This window comes from Rana temporaria, chromosome 1, assembly GCF_905171775.1.
Source record: "Rana temporaria chromosome 1, aRanTem1.1, whole genome shotgun sequence".
NCBI lineage: Eukaryota > Metazoa > Chordata > Amphibia > Anura > Ranidae > Rana > Rana temporaria.
The window spans coordinates 393,821,661-393,841,547 of record NC_053489.1 but is presented as its reverse complement, the minus strand read 5'-3'; the positions used below and the strand labels follow the sequence as shown (position 1 = coordinate 393,841,547).

General features: G+C 42.4%; 1 protein-coding gene across 3 annotated transcripts in view; it reads left to right on the top strand.

Annotated features, from left to right (window-relative positions):
• Window positions 1-19,887, top strand: part of GAK (cyclin G associated kinase) — a 126,582-nt gene that overhangs the window by 71,264 nt on the left and 35,431 nt on the right. For all 3 annotated transcript variants that reach the window (XM_040322654.1, XM_040322653.1, XM_040322656.1), the window contains 2 exons: window positions 12,362-12,411; window positions 15,094-15,242. In XM_040322654.1, coding sequence (XP_040178588.1) covers window positions 12,362-12,411; window positions 15,094-15,242 — 199 coding nt within the window. The remainder of the gene's footprint in view (window positions 1-12,361; window positions 12,412-15,093; window positions 15,243-19,887) is intronic.

The following is a 19,887-nucleotide window of genomic DNA, read 5'->3' as shown; positions in this document are numbered from 1 at the left end:
GTCTATATGCAGGAAATTCAAAACGGGTGCAAAAAGGCAAAGACTATCTGTCCTTGGACTGATCGAAGTTCGAAGTTCAAAATATGGTGACGACTTCAAAAGGCTTACCAGAATGTATGGACCCTAGAGAACCTATGTTCAATGGGTCAAAAAGGCTTGCATGGTGGAACCACAATGTAATTTGGCCGATCCTATGGACTTCAGGATGCTGTGCCAGAGATGACAAAACGCCAGCAGGATAGAGAGAATTTTAGGAAAAGGTGACTTCCTAGTGGGTTGTCTCATACAAAATGATGGTCCAGGGAATCCCAAATAGATGTAGAAGGGTTGTGTCATATAATAGAAGAAAAAAGCGGCCACATAGCATAACTTTATATTGCATATCAAAAGCATAACTCTATATTGCATATCAGAACACTTACATTTGTGATGATATTCAAGCGCTTTGTATAAAATGTGGCAACAATGGAGTTCTCCCGACCCCATTTATGAGAAACCAGCCCAGGAGCATTACCAGTGTTCACCAGGAGCATTCACACTGGTAATGCTGCTGGGCTGGTTTCTCATAACTGGGGTCATTATTTTTTATAAATAACCGGTGGTGAGATACCACAGATGATGTCCTAGCAGACGAAACTCGTCAGATGAACTCCATTGTTGCCACATTTTATACAAAGCGCTTGAATATCATCTCAAATGTAAGTGTTCTGACTTCATTAAACTTTTGATATGTAATATATAGTTACGCTATGTGACTGTTATTTTCTTCTATTATATGACACAGCCCTTCTACATCGTAGGTTCTCTAGGGTCCATACATTCTGGTAAGCCTTTTACCTGTGAGGTGGCTGCCTTCACTTCATCATTTCTTCAATAGATTTTTATTCAAAGTGTTTACAAGATTCTTCAGATACAAACAGTATCAAACGGATATGAAAAGATGCCACCTCTAAGGGTTAGATCATTGTAAAAAAATACAAAAACAACGTTTAAAAAGTTGATGCCGCCAAATTAGGCTACAGCTTGCTCAGGGCATAAGCAAGATAAATAGAATTACTCTTATAGCAAAAACAGAGCAACGACAGTGCTTCGAAAAACATTATTGCAACAGATGGTCAAGTGTTAACGCAGTAGCATGAAATGATATGGGAGCACTTATAGCCAAAATTTAACTAGCGCATCAAGGCACGGTACCTTGCTCCCATATTGTTGTTGAAATCTGAAAGGCTCTCCATTTGCATCCATATAGTTAATAGCGCAAATCATGAGAAGAGATCAGACCAGAGTAAATGAAAGGAAAGCAAAGGAACAAGAGTCGGTTTCCTCAGCCCAGGCCCCCGACCACAGAATTCCCAAGAAGCTATGGGGCTTTAAAAGTTTTTAATCCAGGGAGTCCACATTTTTTCAGATCTAGCTTGTTTGTCTCTGAGGATGCTGGTCAGTATTTTCATTGACCATCATTCAGGAAAATGTGTGTTTACTAATGCAACATTAACCACCTCAATACTGGGAACGTTCACCCCCTTCCTGCCCCAGGCCAATTTTCAGCTTCCAGTGTTGTCATGCAACTATGTAACCCAAATTAAATTGTTTATAAAAAAAAATTCACACAAATTAAGCTTTCTTTTGGTGGTATTTAATCACCGCTGGGTGTTTTATGTTACAAATTTTTGCAAATAAATAATTTTTATTCATAAATTTGACCAAAATTTATACTGCTACATTTATTTGGTAAAAAATAACCCAAATTATCGGTGTATATTATTTGGTCTGTGTGAAGGTTATAGAGTCTACAAGCTATGCTGTACCAATAATTGAAAATTGGTCACACCTGATGTACTGATGTCATTTCTTGAAGCCCTAACATGCCAATACAAATATCCCCCAAATTACTCCTTTTTTGGAAAGTGGACATGCAAAGGTATTTAGTAAGAGTAGAAAAATATTGCGCAAACAGTACTAATGAAAAGTGCAGGGAGGGGAAATGTGTGTAGAAAGCTGCTACACATGAATGTGACAAATATTCAAAATACAATGATGGAAGGAATGTAGCGCTAAAACTCTATGTGAAAATAGAGATACAGAAAAAATAAATATAAATTACCAGTGAGAATAAACAATCAAATGTGAAAGTTTAAAGTGTCAATTATCTTTTTAGTGAAAAAAGTGTAAAGACAGTGTAACGTGATATAAAAGGAAATCTGATCAAATAGCGGTCTTAAAAAAACAGCATAGAAATTATGTTCCTGAAGTGAAAAACTGGTGTGAGAATATCCAGAAATGAATCTTCTCTAAAACGATAGAAATGGGTACCCTAACCGCAACTGGTGGACTCGTATGCCAGCGTCAACGGAACGTATGAGCATAGATAACCGAATCGGTGTAAACCCAGATGATAACCAGGATCCGAACTCTCCAATGAAAACTTCCAATCGACCTCGTAGCTTTCGAACCACACTGTAACCACAACAGTGAGAGGGACCAAGAATCTCCAATGAAAACCTCCAAGTAGACCTTGTGGTACCCCAACCAGACTGGAAGTGCGAGACACTTGAATAGAGTTGTAACCCCAGCTTGTATAGTATGTGGAGAAAAAAGGAGAAGGGGGCTCCAATGGTGTAACTCAAAAAAGGAATGGGTTTATTAAAACCAACATACAAATGATAAAAAGTGATCACATAAAAATAAGGCAATGTGGGGAGCGATGAACCTTAGCCCTACGCATTTCGTCCTCAGGGACATCCAATTGCTTCTTCAGACCAATCACGGTCGATCAATATAATCTACATAATAAAAAGGCTTCTGATTGGAGGGGAGCCTGTCATGTGATAACTGGGTCTCCAAGCCTCCATCTGAGAGTCAATAAAAAATTGATTATATTGATCGACCGTGATTGGTCTGAAGAAGCAATTGGATGTCCCTGAGGACAAAATGCGTAGGGCTAAGGTTCATCGCTCCCCTCATTGCCTAATTTTTATGTGATCACTTTTTATCATTTGTATGTTGGTTTTAATAAACCCATTTGTTTTTTGAGCTACACAATTGGAGCCCCCCTCTCCTTTTTTCTCCACATACTATACAAGCTGGGGTTACAACTCTATTCAAGTGTCTCGCACTTCCAGTCTGGTTGGGGTACCACAAGGTCAATTGGATGTTTCCATTGGAGAGTTCGGTTCCTGGTTATCATCTGGGTTTACACCGATTCGGTTATCTATGCTCATACGATCCGTTGTCGCTGGCATATGGGTCCACCCTTCTGGATATCTTCCCACCGGCTTTTTACTTGAGGAACATCATTTCTATGCTGTGAACTCCCCACCCATACTGTTTTTTAAGACTTGGCTATTTGATTAGATTACCTTTTTAGGCTTTCCCCAAAGTGCAGGATACAGAACAGCACCACCAGCTGAGGGAGGAGGGAGGAGCCTGATGGGAGAGCAGAGTTCGAGATGGGGGTGGACGCGCGGCAGCTGCTCCTGCTGAGCGTGTTCCAACCGCTCTGACCACCCAGCGGTATGGAGATCTAGTGCCGCCAGTCTGTCCAGCCATCATCCGCTCCCCGAGCTCCCCGAGATGTATCGCAGCAGCCGCGTCCGCTCACTACGGGGCTGACACGCGATGCGATTGTGGTGATTGATCCGTCCCCGCTGAGACCGCCGTCACACCGCCCGCCCGCCCGCCCGTATGTAAGATCCCAGCACCCCGCACACCGCACACTGTTACAACGAAGCAGGAATCAGGTACTCTGTATCCCCATTTTTTGTGTTAGGGAGCTGGAATGTTGGAACGTTGCTGGAATGTTGGAAGGGCTCCTGTGTTGCCACACTGTTATGCTGCCACACTCTGCTATATCAATACTGACTGATTGACAGATCTCACAGGCAGCTTTAGGTCCGCCATAGAACAGCCAGAAGACAGCTTACACGCCGGTTCTGATTCCTACTCGCTCCCACATTACATGACCCGATCGAACCCATAGGTCTCCACCTTATCTACCTTCTCCCTGAGACCCCAAAAGAAAACGCAGTAGAGAGGGGACTGATTGGGCCGGGCTGGGGATAGCAAGGAACAGGTACACGGACTCTCTCCCCCCTATGGGGGATCCTGGAATACCTGCTGTATATTCATTATACCTGGTGATCTTTTATTCTTTATTTTTTTTTTGCTCTTCTACTATATTTCTATTACATGGTCGCTGCTACACTGGGACAGCTGTAGCTTTACCCTGCTTACTCATGAAGATCTTTTCTACTTGGAAAGCATTATAGAACACTATAAATGCACTATAAATGCAGACTGCTGGTACTGTTCATGACTTTCTTTTGTCTTCGTTTTTTTTTTTTTTTTTTTTTTTTTTTTTTTTTGGGGGTTGTGTGATAACTAAAACTTGCTATAATATTGTCTTAGGATATTACTAACAATTTGACTAACAACTATTAACCTTCTCAACCACATTAACTCCGCTTAAACACTGTCATCACTAGTGTTACTGCTTGCTCTAAACTAGCATACACTGACATTGACCGGGGCAGCGGTTAAGCGGTGGATCTGGGTGGATATCAGGTGATCAATTGATACAACAGCTAAAGAGGAAGAGACGGTCTCGCTAGTTTCAGCTCTAACTAACAGTGAGTGGCGGAGGGAATAAAATTGTTGGGTGGTCCGTCTGGTATCCAGCTTGCGCATACTAACTATTTCCCTGCGACAGTGTTGAGACGCTACCACGGATATTATCAGTGGTATTTTCCACCGTCTCATCTATACTGGAATACGTCACCCGGCCCCTGGAGGGGTGCTGGGAATTTAATCCATTGTTCTATATATGTCTCTTTAAACGCCCCTGACAGTTTCTGATGTGAAGGTAGAGCGTATAGAACGCATCTAGGATTGATCTAGTTCAACACTAATATTACCCGCTAGGTAAGCACACCCTCGGCTGTACCTCGGGCCCCCCGGGAAGGAGCACATATCGGGAGTTGCTTTCCATGAGCTCAAAGATGAAGGGTAGATCGGGGAGAGGAGCGACCGCAAATATACCTAGAGTAAGCGCAAGTCCAGGATCCATAAGAAAATATATAATACAGGAAGGAGGAAAAGCCAGCCCTATTAATAAAGCGAGTACTAAAACAAATTCTGACTCTACCAGCCTACTGAGAGAAGAACTAGAGGAAGAAGGAGAAATGGAAACAAGACAAAAAAAGCAACAACTAACGAAAGGGGACCTAGCAGAAATGCTAGCAAGCATGGAACTAAGACTAGAGTCCTCTATAAAAGGAGAAATAAATATCCTGAGGGAGGACATGAAACACATGCTGAAAAGAGTGGAGGAAGTAGAAGAAAGAATGGACTGCCATAGTTTAGAATTAAAAGGATTAAAGAAACAAGTGGAAGAAATATCTAGAGAACAGAGATACATGAGGTATAAAATGGAGGACCAGGAGAATAGGAACAGAAGAAAGAACATAAGGATTAGAGGTCTACCGGAACAATCAGGGGAAGACAACCTACAAGAACAAATGGACGAGATATTTGGTCATATGTTGGGTACAAAAGACGTCACAAATAAAATCAAGTTCGAAAGGATACACCGGATTAGAAAACCACCAGAAGTAGGGGCAGAGGTTCCAAGAGATGTTATAGCTAGATTTCATAACTATCAAGACAAGGAATTAATAAATAGCTATATGAAAGCTAACCAACCGACCAAATATCGAGAGACTAGTTTTACAGGTCTTCCCAGATCTATCAGGGGAAACGTTATCTCGGAGAAGAACTTTAAAGCCATTACTGGAGGTACTTAAATCACAAAATATCCAGTATACATGGGGCTTCCCGGCTTGTTTGACAGGCCGCAAAGATGGCCGCGCAGCAACACTAAGATTCCCAGAGGAGACCCCAAATTTCTGTAGAAGATTGGACATAGACCTAATCGAGATCCCAGGATGGTGGGAGAGATTAGAGCAAATGGATAGTCCAGAAGAAGCTCAGGCTTGGCAACCGGTCTGGAAAAGACCACCGGGAAGAAAGAAATGGTAGAGAGAGACCGAAAGGGGGGGAGGTACATAAGAGAAGTGGGAAGGTCGCAAAAGAGGGAAAAGAACAAGAGGGAGGAAAGGGACAAAGAAAGTAAAACAAAAAAAATTTATAAAAAAAAAAAAAAAAAAAAGGGGGATGAATGAATATTGCCCGCGGTTAGTGATGAAAAAGGTAGGGGACGGATATGAGGGGAGATTCGGGGGGGATAGAGCTGGATGGGGTGAAAATGGGTGGACAGATCACTCGATCTTTGTATTCATCAGAGCTCAACCTCAAGGAGGATGAGCTGGGGGCCGGGAAAAGGAAAGGAGGGCCACAGCCAAGGGCCTCAGAGAGGCCAGTATTTCCTCCAAGGGATAGGGGAGAGGGGAGGGAGGGGGGGTAGGGGGGGGGGAAGGAGATAGAGGGGGGTAGAGAAGATAGGGAGGGGGAGGGAATAGTAGAAGGGAAGGGGGGACTCCAGAAGGCCGCTAAAATATTTAGAAGGATACTCACAAAAAAATGTCTGTGATAAACATAATATCTTATAATGTTAGGGGACTAAACGCACCCATAAAGCGCGCAAATGTAATGAAGGAGCTCAGTTTATTAAAGAGTGATGTGATCATGTTACAGGAGACCCATCTCACCGTAGAGACAAATCGCAAAAATATGACGCAATTTCACCCGTTATGGTATTTTGGGGATTCTCCAATTAGTCGAGCGAAAGGGGTCGCTATAGGCTTTTCCAAAGAGACCAGGTTTATAGTAGAGGATAGAAAGGCAGATCCAGAGGGTAGATACTTGTTCCTTAGAGGAAAACTGAATGGAACAGAAATCTCATTTGCAAATATATACTGCCCAAACAAGAATCCCATCCGCTATGTAATAAAAACGATAACAGATTTTATGGAGTTCAAACGGGGAATAGCTATAATAGGAGGGGACTTTAATTTCCATATGGATCCGGACATGGACAGTACGTCTCGTGCACAGGGGACTGGAATGGCCTGGAGAAACAAATTGAAAAAAAAAACTCCACCTCCTAAACTTCACTGGGCCAACCAGCAGTGGGAAAACGACCTCTCGCTGGAACTTTCGGACAGGGAGTGGGAACACATATATAGACTCGCCCACAAGGGGTCGATTAACGTCCAGACGCAGGAGAACGCCTACAAACTCCTCTCCAGATGGTACAAAACCCCACTCAAACTACACAGAATTAACCCAGCACTCCCTAAAGTGTGCTGGAGATGCCATCTGGAGACGTGCTCCTTCCTCCACATATGGTGGGCGTGCCCCAAACTCCAACCCTACTGGACGAAGGTCCATAAATACATAACACATGTCACCACCGATACTCTAGAATTCGCGCCTGCCCAGTTCCTTCTCCATCATGCCGAAAAGCGCCCGAGGAAATACAGCCGCTCCTTGGCCATGCACATGGTAAACGCCGCGCGGATGTGCATCCCACTTTTCTGGCTCTCCCCAACACCCCCCTCTATGTCCGATTGGTTTCAACGCCTCCAAAAGATAATGGAGATGGAGGAACTGATCCACCAGAGCAACGACACGCCGGCAAAGTTCAACGAGACTTGGGCCTGCTGGCGGCACTTTACCCTGTCGGATGATTACAAAGCCATCACCTCAGGAGATCAACGCACAATGCCCTCTCAACCTCATACGTCGATGAGCTGTGGCGGCTCGACCCCCCCCGACCCTCCCCCCTAACCCTCGTACCCTTAAGCAGGAACCAGGTCTGCCCACCAGACACACTTCAGATATTGCCACACCCGGGGATACACCTGGGAAGTTAAGGGCTACCAGCGGCCCGACAGTTTCGCTACTTGCGTCAGTTACCTAATGTTAGAAATACAGCCCACTGGCATCCGCTCTGTCCACTAAGCTTATGGTCATGTTACGCCCAAGTATACTCTAATGACTTGCTTATGTTGCATATGTGGAAGCGGCTGCGCCCGCAAGAATATTGATTGTTTGAATGTTACATTGTTCTTGTAACCGCACTTATCCTGTATGATGGACGAAAATAAAAAACTTTATTAATAAAAAAAAAAAAAAATGTTAACCCCTGGTTAGCCCTACGCTTATTTTTAGAATTTTTTTTGCTGCAGTCTATACTTGAAAGGGGGTAATGCTTAAGCATTTTTATTGCCAGGGACCTACAGCTCTGGTTTCCTAAAGTATGAGGCTACCAGTTATATCAGTTCATGGGACTGTTGTCCACCTAATACTGGGTTGCAAAGTTGAAAACCTAAAAGTATTCATGACTCTGGGTTTCTTCTGTACATGTCATAACTGTTGGTAACAGGGGAGAGTACAGTGTCATGTGAGTGTTATAAAGAGAATTTTAATAAAGAACTGTGAATTTATGGAAAAAAAAACTCCACCAGTCTCAATTAGTAGATGTATGGAGGATACAACATAATAAACAGCGGGATTATACATTCCGCTCCCCTGTGCACGAGACCTACTCGAGGATCGATTTTTTTTTAGTGGAGCATAGGTACCTAGAAAAAATAAATAACTCTAGCATAGGAATAGTAACCTTCTCTGACCATGCGCCAGTCTCACTGCAACTAAAAATTGGGGAGAGACAGGAAAATAATAGGAAGTGGAGGCTCAATGAAGAACTCCTGCATGATAAAGAGGTAGAAATTAGAATAAAAACAGAACTGGAGGAGTTTTTCGAAATAAACTCAACAGAAGATGTCTCGGAAGCCATAGTCTGGGAGACTCACAAGGCGTTTATGCGTGGAGTATTAATCAAGATGGGGGCGGAAAAAAAAAGGAAGGATAAGGATTTTAGAACAACACTTATAAAAGAAATTCATAAGCTAGAACAACAACATAAACATGATAGAACTAAAGAAATTTTATTAAATTTAAATATCAAAAGAGAGGAGTTAAGAGAGCAAATAGAACAAGAAACAAGAAGTACGTTTAATCAAGTGAAGAAAGAGAGGTATCTATGGGACAACAAACCAGGGAAACATTTAGCAAATTTATTAAAAAAAAAAAAAAGTCTAAACTATATTGAGAAAATACAAACAAGTCGAGGGGAAGTAGTTCATAAAACTAGTGAAATATTAGAGAGTTTTAAAGAATATTATGAAAAACTATACTCAATCAAGAAACAGGAGACAATGGAAGAACTAGGATTAAGGGAAAAAAATATATATACATTTTTAAAGGAAATAGAGTGGGAGGTAATATCCGAGGATAATCTTAATAAGCTCGAAGCCCCGATCTCAGAAGATTAAATTAGAGAAACAATCAAAAATGCCCCAAACGGTAAAAGTCCAGGACCGGATGGCCTAACTGTTCTTTATTATAAAAAGTTTATAGATATTTTGACCCCGAAAATGTGTTCGTATATGAATGGCCTAGGCGAGAAGTGGAACATGGGTAAAGAAGCCATCGAAGCTACTATTACTTTAATCTTGAAAGAGGGGAAGGATAGCACACTTTGTTCAAATTATAGACCGATCTCTCTTTTGAACTGCGATACCAAGATTTTTTCCAAAATAATAGCAGAGCGGATGAAGGGAATAATGAAGGATCTGATCCACCCCGACCAGGTTGGTTTTGTACCAGGACGGGAGGGGAGAGATAATGGGATCAGAACACTGCTAGCCATTCAGAAAATCAGCGATAGCGGAGCTCCAGGTCTACTCTTATCAGTAGATGCAGAAAAAGCGTTTGATTGAGTAGACTGGAGCTTCATATATAAGACTTTAGAGAGAATTGGATTAGGCAAAAAAATGTTGACCTGGATTAAGGTATTATATAATAAACCTAGGGCAAGAGTAAAAATTAATGGGACCCTTTCAGGGGACTTTGAACTACACAACGGTACAAGACAGGGATGCCCCCTTTCCCCATTATTATTCATCCTAGCATTAGAACCATTGCTAAGGAAAATAAGGAAGAATCCTGATATTAAGGGCATAGAAGCCGGACGGGAGGAACACAAACTTGCGGCATATGCGGATGATATCTTGTTCTACTTAACATCCCCGAGAACAACGTTACCAAATTTATTAAAACTATTGAAACAATATGGAGAGCTCTCCAACTATAAAATGAATCCATTCAAGTCCGAAACCTTATGTATTAACATAGTTAAGAAAGATCAAATAACTTATCAAAAGGAGTTCCCTTTTGTGTGGGGGAAAAAAGAAATAAAATATTTAGGGGTAAAAATAGCAATCTCTAAAGAGAGGATATATAAAGTAAATTTTGTTTCTATGTTGGAAGATATCAAAACAGAACTCAGTAGACTCACGACAGGACAGATATCCTGGGGTGGGAGAATGAATATTTTTAAGATGGTGATCCTGCCCAAAATCATGTATAAGATACAGATGCTGCCGATTGCTCTACCCCAGAAGTACTTTAAGACTTTACAAACGATCTTACTAAATTTTGTTTGGCAGGGTAAAAAAGCTCGTATTAGTTGGGCAACGCTGAAAAAAAATAAGACACAAGGGGGATGGGGAGCACCAGATATAAGAGGTTATTATGAAGCAGTAATTCTCACAAGAGTGATAGACTGGATTAGGGACACTAAGCAAAAAAGGTGGGTAAGCATGGAATTTCAGATGAGCAATGCCCTTTTAGGGAGCATCATCTGGATCCCAGACAAATATAGGGAGTTAGGTAGACAATCACATAGCATCACTCGTCATGCTATAAAAATATGGGATAAAGTTCATAAGAGGGAAAAATGGGATTTTAATTCACCACTAATGCCAATAAAAGATTCATATTATTTTACACCGGGGTTAGAAAAGATATCCGGTAAATGGATTAAAAAAAAGAATGCTCAGCTGAAGGACGTCATGACGAGAGATAAATTAAATACCTATGAAGAATTGAAGGAAAAAGGAGAGATAATAGAGATAAACGAATGGCGGTATGCTCAGTTAAAACATTTTTTTGAGGCTCTCCCACAGCCGCATAGATCAGCAGAAAATGTACGCCCACTCGAAAGAATTAGTCAAGGACAAACAGGGAAAGGAGTTATCTCCAAGATCTATAAGAATTTCATAGAAGTTGATCGTTTGGACATTCCACCATGTATTAAAAAGTGGGAGGAGGAATTGGGATCCTCGTTAAATATTCAAGAATTAAAACAAATATGGAGAAGAGTGTACACTTCATCAGCAAATAGTAAAATAATTGAGTTAAACTATAAATGCCTAATCCGATGGTACATCACTCCAGACAAGGCTAACAAATATAAGAAAGAAGCCTCAGAGATGTGCTGGCGCGGATGTGGGCAGATCGGAAATATGGCCCATATATGGTGGCAGTGTCCAAAAATCAAAGTGTATTGGAGAAGAATTAGACAATTAATTACGGAAATAACGAACACAGAGATTCCAGATGACCCCTGGGGATGTTTGCATCAGAGGATAAGATTATCTACGAAACAATACCAGAAAAGTCTCTTACCCCACATGTTAACCACAGCTAAAAGCCTGATAGCCAGTCATTGGCAAGAAAGGGAAAGTCCTCCCATTAAAGAATGGTGCAATAAAATGAATTATATTCAAAACTTAGAATTTCTAAGGTTCTAAAAAAAAGTCAGAAAGGCAACTGGAGTCCCAGGGGATGGGGTGGGGAGGGGGTGGAAAATGGGGGTATAAGGGTTACAAGAATTAAAGGTGAAATGTTTAAAGATATGATAAAATACATACGATAGAAGTACAAAAAAAAAAAAAAAAAAAAAACTTCTAAAAATTTCCACATATGATGCGAAACCAGGAAGGAGATATGGCGGGCAAATGAAAGGCGGGTAAAACTCGCGACCTTCCTTTGCAAATGGTTATGTCTGAGGTGGAAAAAAAGAAAAAAAAATAAGAAAAAAAAAAAAGATTACCTTTTTATATCACGTTACACTGTCTTTACACTTTTTTCAGTAAATGATAATTTTAACACTTTGGACTTTCACATTTGATTGATTGATCTCACTGGTTATTGAAATTTTTTCTGTATATGTATATCTCTATTTTCACATAGAGTTTTGGCGCTACATTCCTTCCAAAAAACGAAGAGGTAATCAAATACCACCAAAAGAAAGCTCTATTTTTGCAGGGGAAAAAAGGACATACATTTTATTTGGGTACAGCGCTGCACGCCTGTGCAATTGTCAAAGTAACACAGTGCCGTATTGCAAAAAAAATGGCTTGGTCATTAAGGGGTAAAGCCTTATTGGAGCAGAAGTGGTTAAAAAAAAAATTATAAAAAAAATAAATAAGTGATTTTTTTTTTTTTTCTTTGAATGTAACAGAAGGTGGTATTATTTTGTTCTATCTTTCAGCTATGCAAAAGGAGATTTGGATTTGTCTTACATCACTTCTAGAATTGCAGGTATGTTCAGTATTGACTTATAAAATGGTGGATACATTTAGCTGAGCCTGCTAAATGGTGTAGTGTATGTCCATGTCGGGAGTAGTGAGAAGATCATGGAGATCTTTCATTTCTATGGTGGAATGTAAATCGGAGGAAAAAAATCAAGTGCTTTAGTTCCTTACTTAGTGAGCACTTTAACAATTTCCACTGAGATCCACAGTCCAACAAGTGGGTGCAATTCACCATTAGCCCAGTTGTTTGAAATCTTAGACTTCCTATAAAATATTTTATTAAAAGTGCACTCCCAGAACTTGGCACAAGCTGTGTCAATTTAAAAAAAAAACGATCACAGTTGACATTTCTTGAGATGCAGCCCACCTTTTGGAAAGACTGTGTTTCACTGAAACGTGTATTAAAGAAAGTTTGTGTTTTTTGTTTTTTGTTTTTTTCACATTCATTGAGGAACACAGGAAGTTACAGGTTACACTGTTGTCTTCATGAGGACTAGACACTGGCAAACCGAAAAATAGTAAAACAGCTCAGGATAACCCTTCCTACTACCAGCATGCTTCAATTAGGGCCACTGTCCTAGAAGTATGAACCCATTTGTTCAGCTCTGCTAACCTAGTTTCAGCTAGAATTTTTTTTTCCTTTTTTCTTTAATTACATTTTTGTGTTTACTGCTTTACTACAAATTTTTTTTTTTAAAGTTTGTTTATTAATTTTCTGCAAATACAATTATCAATTGGGCACATAAACGGTTACATCACATGTATAGATCGGTGCAGAAAAAGAATCTCAAATCAGGGTTATATGATATCCTGAGACTATTGTAAACCCCTGATCCTCAATGGAGGAAATCTAAAACAACAAGTGAGACAGGGTAGCCAAAGTGGACCACCTAGGGCCCCACCACAGTAAGTCATAGCATATTAGGCAGTAGAGATGTATAAAAATATATAGAAAACAGTGCAGCGCAAACAATAAAGTCCAAAAGAAATTGAAAATCCGACGATCCAATTCTTAGGAATCTTCACCAAGTGACAGACACACCAAACTAATATGTGATCCCTCCACCAGTAAAGATGGGTACTCTCACCTCAGCAATAGACCACTGTGTTACCAGGTGGTCAAATGAGCAGATAAAATCAGCAAAGGAGACCAGGGAGCGAGATTTTGATTCAATTCCTCATAATGTCAGCCAAAGGCATGGACCGGAACCTGTTTTAAGCTGCAATGCCAACGTCAAGGCATTGCAGCTTAAAACAGGTTGCGGTACAGAAGGAAAGGAAGGGGGGGCGGATATCCAAAATGAACTAGGCGTCAACCCTAGAGACCCTTCACAGAGTGGGTGTAACAAGAGTATCGGGATCCAGGGAGCTCAAGGACTCTCTATAGTGTATCCAACAGGCCCAAGTGGTTCTGAACTTATCATGTGCATCTTTGGCCTGGTGGATAATCCTTTCCATTTCCTCAACCTTTTTAACCCAGGAATGCCAGTCCGCTATCGTGGGAGGGGAGGTGGTTTTCCATCTCACAGGAATGCATTGGGTGGCCGCATTTATGAGGTGCAACATAAGGGATTAGCTGTATGTCTTCCTCGAAAGGGATGTGTGGTGTAGTAGGTATTGTGCTGGGGTAAACTCAGGGGCGAAGGTGGTTATCCGGGTGATGAGGTCGTGCACCCTTTCCCAAAACGGTCGTAGCAGGGGGCAACTCCACCAGATGTGCAGGAGCAAACCCACCTCCGCGTTGCATCTCCAACACGTAGGTGGGACCCCAGGGAAAATTTTATGGAGCTCATCGGGTGTTCGATACCATCTTAAATAGATTTTAAATCTATTCTCCTGGGCCAAAACGTTGATGGATCCTTTGTGACTAAATTCCCAGACGCGTTCCCAATCGCCAGAGGAGAGGGTAAGTGATAAGTCTGTGTTCCACGTTCGGTGGAGGTTAGCATTGGGAGGGACCTTAGACACTAGAAGGGAGTATAGTGAATATATAAGGTGAGTTTGGGGAGCAGACTCATTACACAAGTTCAAAAGGGGTGAGATCTCTGTACCATCGTGAGAGTATCGGGGTACTTTGAAAGAAGTGCCTAATCTGTAGGAATTTAAAGAAGGGTATGTGAAGGTCCGGAAACTTAGAGGACATTTCTGAAAGGGGGAGAAGGGAACCCCCGGCTGCATCTATGTCAGGCGGGAAGTCAGGGTTTTGGGTGATGGGCGTCATTGGCCCGGGTGAAGGGACCAACTCTAAGGAACGACAAGCCATCTTAAAATTGGCCATGGTGGGGCCAATCAGAGGGTGATCACTACATGCTCTAGGGATCGATGTCGGGGTGATCCAAGGGAGGTGGGAGATGGGAAATTGGAGAAAAGCATCTTCGACCTCCACCCAGTCTTTGTTGTGTTTGTGATTATGTCAATCCACAATTCTCGTGAGCGGGCTTGCTCTGTAGTAGAGGGCCAGCTCAGGCAGGCCTATACCACCTTTCAGCTTCGGTAGAACAAGTTTGTCCCAACTAATTGTGGGGGGGTGTCCTGCCCAAAGGAAGTTTGTACAGATTCGCTTAAAGGAAAAAAAAAAAGCGGGGGGGTAATGGATTTATCTTGTAATGCATTATAAATGAAAACATTTCTGTTCAAAAAAATGTTTTATGTACTTAATAGTGATTTATTTATTTTGTTTATATCCTAGTCATGTCCTTTCCTGCAGAAGGTGTAGAATCTGCCATCAAAAATAACATTGAAGACGTGCGCTTGTATCTGGATGCCAAGCATCCTGGGAGTTATGCAGTTTATAACCTAAGTTTAAGGAAGTACAGACCTGCCAGGTTCCATAACAGAGTAAGAATAATTAAACTCTCATTAAGCACAGTTAATGTTAAAATTTTTCGTAAATGGTAGTAAGTTGGGGTACTCTTTTTATGGTTGCCAATTGTGGCTTGCTTTTTCCTACAGTGTTCCTGCTCACCAAATCCTGCTTTTTTTTTTTTTTTTTTTTTTTTTTTTGTATAGTTGGCCGTTTCTCCAGATAGAACATGGTTATTTTGATTTGCGTTGTTTTAATTTGTGGATATTTCTTCAGTGTCCTTTTTATGTGTTAATGTGGCTTTTCTTAACAAGATCATCTATTAGTGAAAAACCTTGAAAGATACAAAATGTGTGTATTGAGAGAGCTATAGCTAACTAATGACTGCTGGAGATGATCTGTACAGATTGATTTTCGTATTCTTTACTGCAACCACTTCAGCCCCGGACCATTTTGTTGCTAAATGACCGGCCCACTTTTTGCGATTCGGCACTCAGTCGCTTTAACTGACAATTGCGCGGTCGTGCGACGTGGCTCCCAAACCAAATTTACGTTTTGTTTTTTTTTCCCACAAATGGACCTTTTTTTTGGTGGTATTTGATCATCTCTGCGGTTTTTATATTGCGCTATAAACAAAAATAGAGCGAAAATTTTGAAATAAAAAGCAATATTTTTTAGTTTTTGCTATAATATCCCCAAAAAATCTAAGGTGTTTTTTTTTTTCTCAGTTTAAGCCGATTTTTCTGCATATTTTTGGTAAAAAAGTCGCAATAAGTGTTTATTGATCGGTTTGCGCAAAAGTTATAGCGTCTACAAAGTAGGGGATAGTTTTATGGTATTTTTATTAATAATTTTGTTTTTTGCTAGTAATGGCAGCGATCAGCCATTTTTATTGTGACTGCGACATTATGGCGCACATTTTTGACACTATTTTGCCACCATTGTAATTTTTACAGCGATCAGAGCTATAAAAATGCACTGATTACTGTAAAAATGACACTGGCAGTGAAGGGGTTAATCACTAGGTTGCGCTGTAGGGGTGAAGTGTTCCCTAGGAAGTGATATACGTGACACGTCACCCGATGACAGGGAACTCGATCAGTGACAGTGTTACTAGGCAGAATGAGGAGACATCTCCCCGTTCTTGAGCTCTGTGACCCAATTGCGGGACACCGGTGGCGATCGGGTCCGTGGGTCCCGCGGGCATGGTTGCGAGCGTGCCGGCGTGTGCGACCACACAGCGGCAATTTAAAGGGGACGTACCTGTATGCCATTTTGCTGGCGTATATCAACGTGCGCTGGTCGGCAAGTGGTTAAATAGTGTGGTTGAGTCAAACTGTGGCCCTAACAATTTTTTATGAAGTGGTGCGTCTGTCAGTGCCGTATCAAACTGTAGTAGCATCAGCTACATACTGTATGCAGCAATGTGTGCCACCAGCATCTTGGGAGAATTTGAGCTGTGCTTCTGTCCTTATACAGGAATCCTTGGTTTCTTAGGACGATATCTTGATTTCATTCATATCATGTGTACTGACTCATGGCCCACAGCAAAGCCAAGCCGGTCTATGCTTTTATGTACAATATTTTTTTCCTTTGTAATATCTGTGTCTAATCCAGAATACTTATTGATTTCCATTAGTATTAGTTACTACATTTTGCTGACCACAAATCTGGCATTTACCGACACAAGTTTTGGATCCTATATTTACATGGGATACATCCTGTATTCTGTATTATAAAAATGTGTTGAAAGTGAATGAAATTATGATGTTTTTCTGCCTCTTCACCTCAGCCAATCGGAGAAAGCCTTGTATGCACTTATAAAAATACAAGCCTTCCTCAGAAGGGCTGAGAAGTCCTGGACTCGGCAGCCAATAAAGTCTCCTGAGACACTTCCTGAACACAACACAGTGCTGTGTACTGTATGTAACTGATGCTGCTATAGTATGATACAGTGCTGACTGCAGTCACATCACCTAGGAAATAGTTCACTTGGACCAAACAAATTATTTAAAGTTAACTTTACCCTGGACTTGGGCTTCAAAGTGATCTAGTAACGGCCTTAAAAATGTGTAAAGCTGCAGTGTATACACAACTAAAATGTAAAACCCCAAATTGTAAAAAAAAGTGTGTGTATATGCAGTAAAGCATGCTTGTTATACTCACTGTGGACCTAAGGGGTTAATCCTGCGCAATGTCCAAAAAGTTTGATTCTGTGTTCTTGGATCCTCCTCTTCTTCCACTGTCCCCATTCCATCTCCAATCTGCATATGCTCGTTTGGTGTGTTTTGCTAGGGAGGGGGGGGGGGATGCATGTGATTGGCACAGGGCGAAAGGTCCTAAAGCCTCATAGGACAGTCAAAGTAGAATGAAAACTCCTCCTCTTGGCTTTAACCAGACACTGATGGAAGTCTAGAATGCTATATACTGCTGATCAGAAAAGGTATTTAGCAGTTTATATTTACTAATTGCATTTCCATGTTCTGTGTACTGTAGGAGACCAGATATAGTGAATGCAGGGTCCTGGGTTTAGTAACACTTTAACTGTGTGTTCAGATCTGTTTCTGCGTTCTGTTGGAAGTCTCTTGGAAGGCCCAGACTTTGTTGCCAAGACTTTTACGTATTTGGTGCTTATACAGTGCATTCATACAGTATTCAGACCCCCTTCATACTTTAAGTGGTTGTTAAGCCACTTCGTGTTGTTGCTACAATTTCCTCTGTTATAGTAAATGCTGTGCCCCAGTGTATTTGTTTTGTAAAAAAAAAAACGCAGATCAAATGCATAATTTCTCTTTTAATCCATGGACGGAAACAGCTCCTTAAATCTTGACAAGTCGGTTATGTTCTGTCTATTAGGAGAGGACTAGGCTGACATGTTGGTTATCTTAAAACAGGGCTCGACAAAACCTGGGCGCCAGGTTGCAATTGCGAGGAGGTCTCGCTCTAACGATCGCGGCGATACCTCACATGTGTGGTTTGAATACCGTTTACATATGCGGGCGCTACTCACGTATGTGTTCACTTCTGCGCGCGAGCTCGTCGGGACGGGGCGCGTTTTCTGTCTCCTAACTTTTTTTTTTAGCTGGCTCCTAGATTCCAAGCAAATTTGTCAAACCCTGTCTTAAAACATGTAACTTTAACAGAGTTGAACAGCCCCGCCCAGGGGGCGGTCCCTCCGTTCATAACCCCTCACCCTGCAGCATGCAGCTCAGTTTTTTTTTTTATGCTTATCAGAGGTGGAGGACATGGCTCCCTTTGGGCCCAGAGTCCTGAACAAATGTAAAATTTGTATTTATTTTATTTTTGTGATTCTTCGATCAACTGCCGGCTGGGCGACAGGCTGGATATTATAGATCCTTGTAGTCCACCCCCTGTCTGGCCATCGAGCATGAGCAGACCTTGGCTGGGTTGGCCACAACATACCCTATGGCTCCAGGGGTGGCCGGTGAGCATATGCTCCGGGGGCCACATATGACTGGGCTGCTGCTGTCTCACTCACAGTGGACCGGGCCGACAGCTACTCAGCTACTCCGTTCCACTCGGTTGTAGATCTGTCAGGGACGCGCCAGCAAGTCCACACAAGGATGGGTAAGTACGGTTCCTCCTGCCTCTGCGAGATGGAACAGCTGGGCATTCCTGGGTTGAAGGGGTTCTCCTGTCCTCCCTTTCCCTGCTCTGTCGCCCTTTCCCCTCCTGCCCTAGGGCTCGCTGCGACCAGGGTGTACCTGTGGGGGGGACTCCGGGTCCCTGTGGGTTGCCGGGGCCCGCTTTCTGTGAGGGGGTTTGTCTCTGCACGGCCTTCTCGTCCACATCGCAGGGCTCAGGCGCCATTTTTTTGCTGCGCAGACTTCTATTGAAATTGCCTTTGGCGGTCATTTTGTCGTGGCCGCTCTGTTGCGCAGGTCGGTATTGCGGGTGGCCATTTTCTTGTGGTCCACGCCCCTTTTATCTGATGCGTCTGGCATCAAAACCAAGAGTGTTTACCGAGGTGCTTAAACCGATTCTGGCTTTGCTGAGACAGCAAGGCATTGCTGTCGTAGGCTACTCGGCTACGACGATCTTCTTCTGAGAGCTGCTTCTGGCTCAGAAGTAGAGGAGGATGTGTCTATGGCCAGTCAGACCCTCCGGGAATTTGGTTGGGTGCTGAACGTTCAGAAGTCGGTCTTGGTACCGACTCAGCGTCTGGAGTACCTAAGGTTGACCCTGGACTTCTCAGGGGCGAAGGTCTTCCTTCCTTTGGAGAAGTTGCAGACACTTCAGTCGGCGGTGAAATTGTTAGCATCTCGCAAATGGTTGTCTCTTCGTTTTTTGCATGCGAGTTCTGGGCCTCATGGTGGCCTCATTCGAGGCAGTACCGTATGCCCAATTCCACACTCAAGTCTTGCAGAAGGAGATCCTGTCAAAATGGAACAGATGTCCATTGTCTCTGGATCGTCGGATTCAGGTAAGTCACCTGGTCAGGGCTTCCCTGAGTTGGTGGCTGAGATCCCTGGCTCTTCAGTCAGGGAAGTCGTTCCTTCCTTTCCATGTGACTGTGATCACGATGGACGCCAGCCTCACAGGTTGGGAGGGAGTCTGGGGGGTCCAGTCGGCCCAGGGTCGCCTGCCGATTAATGTAGTAGAACTTCGAGCGATCAGGCTATGCCTCTCCTCGTGGTTGCAGAGGCTACAGGGTCGTCC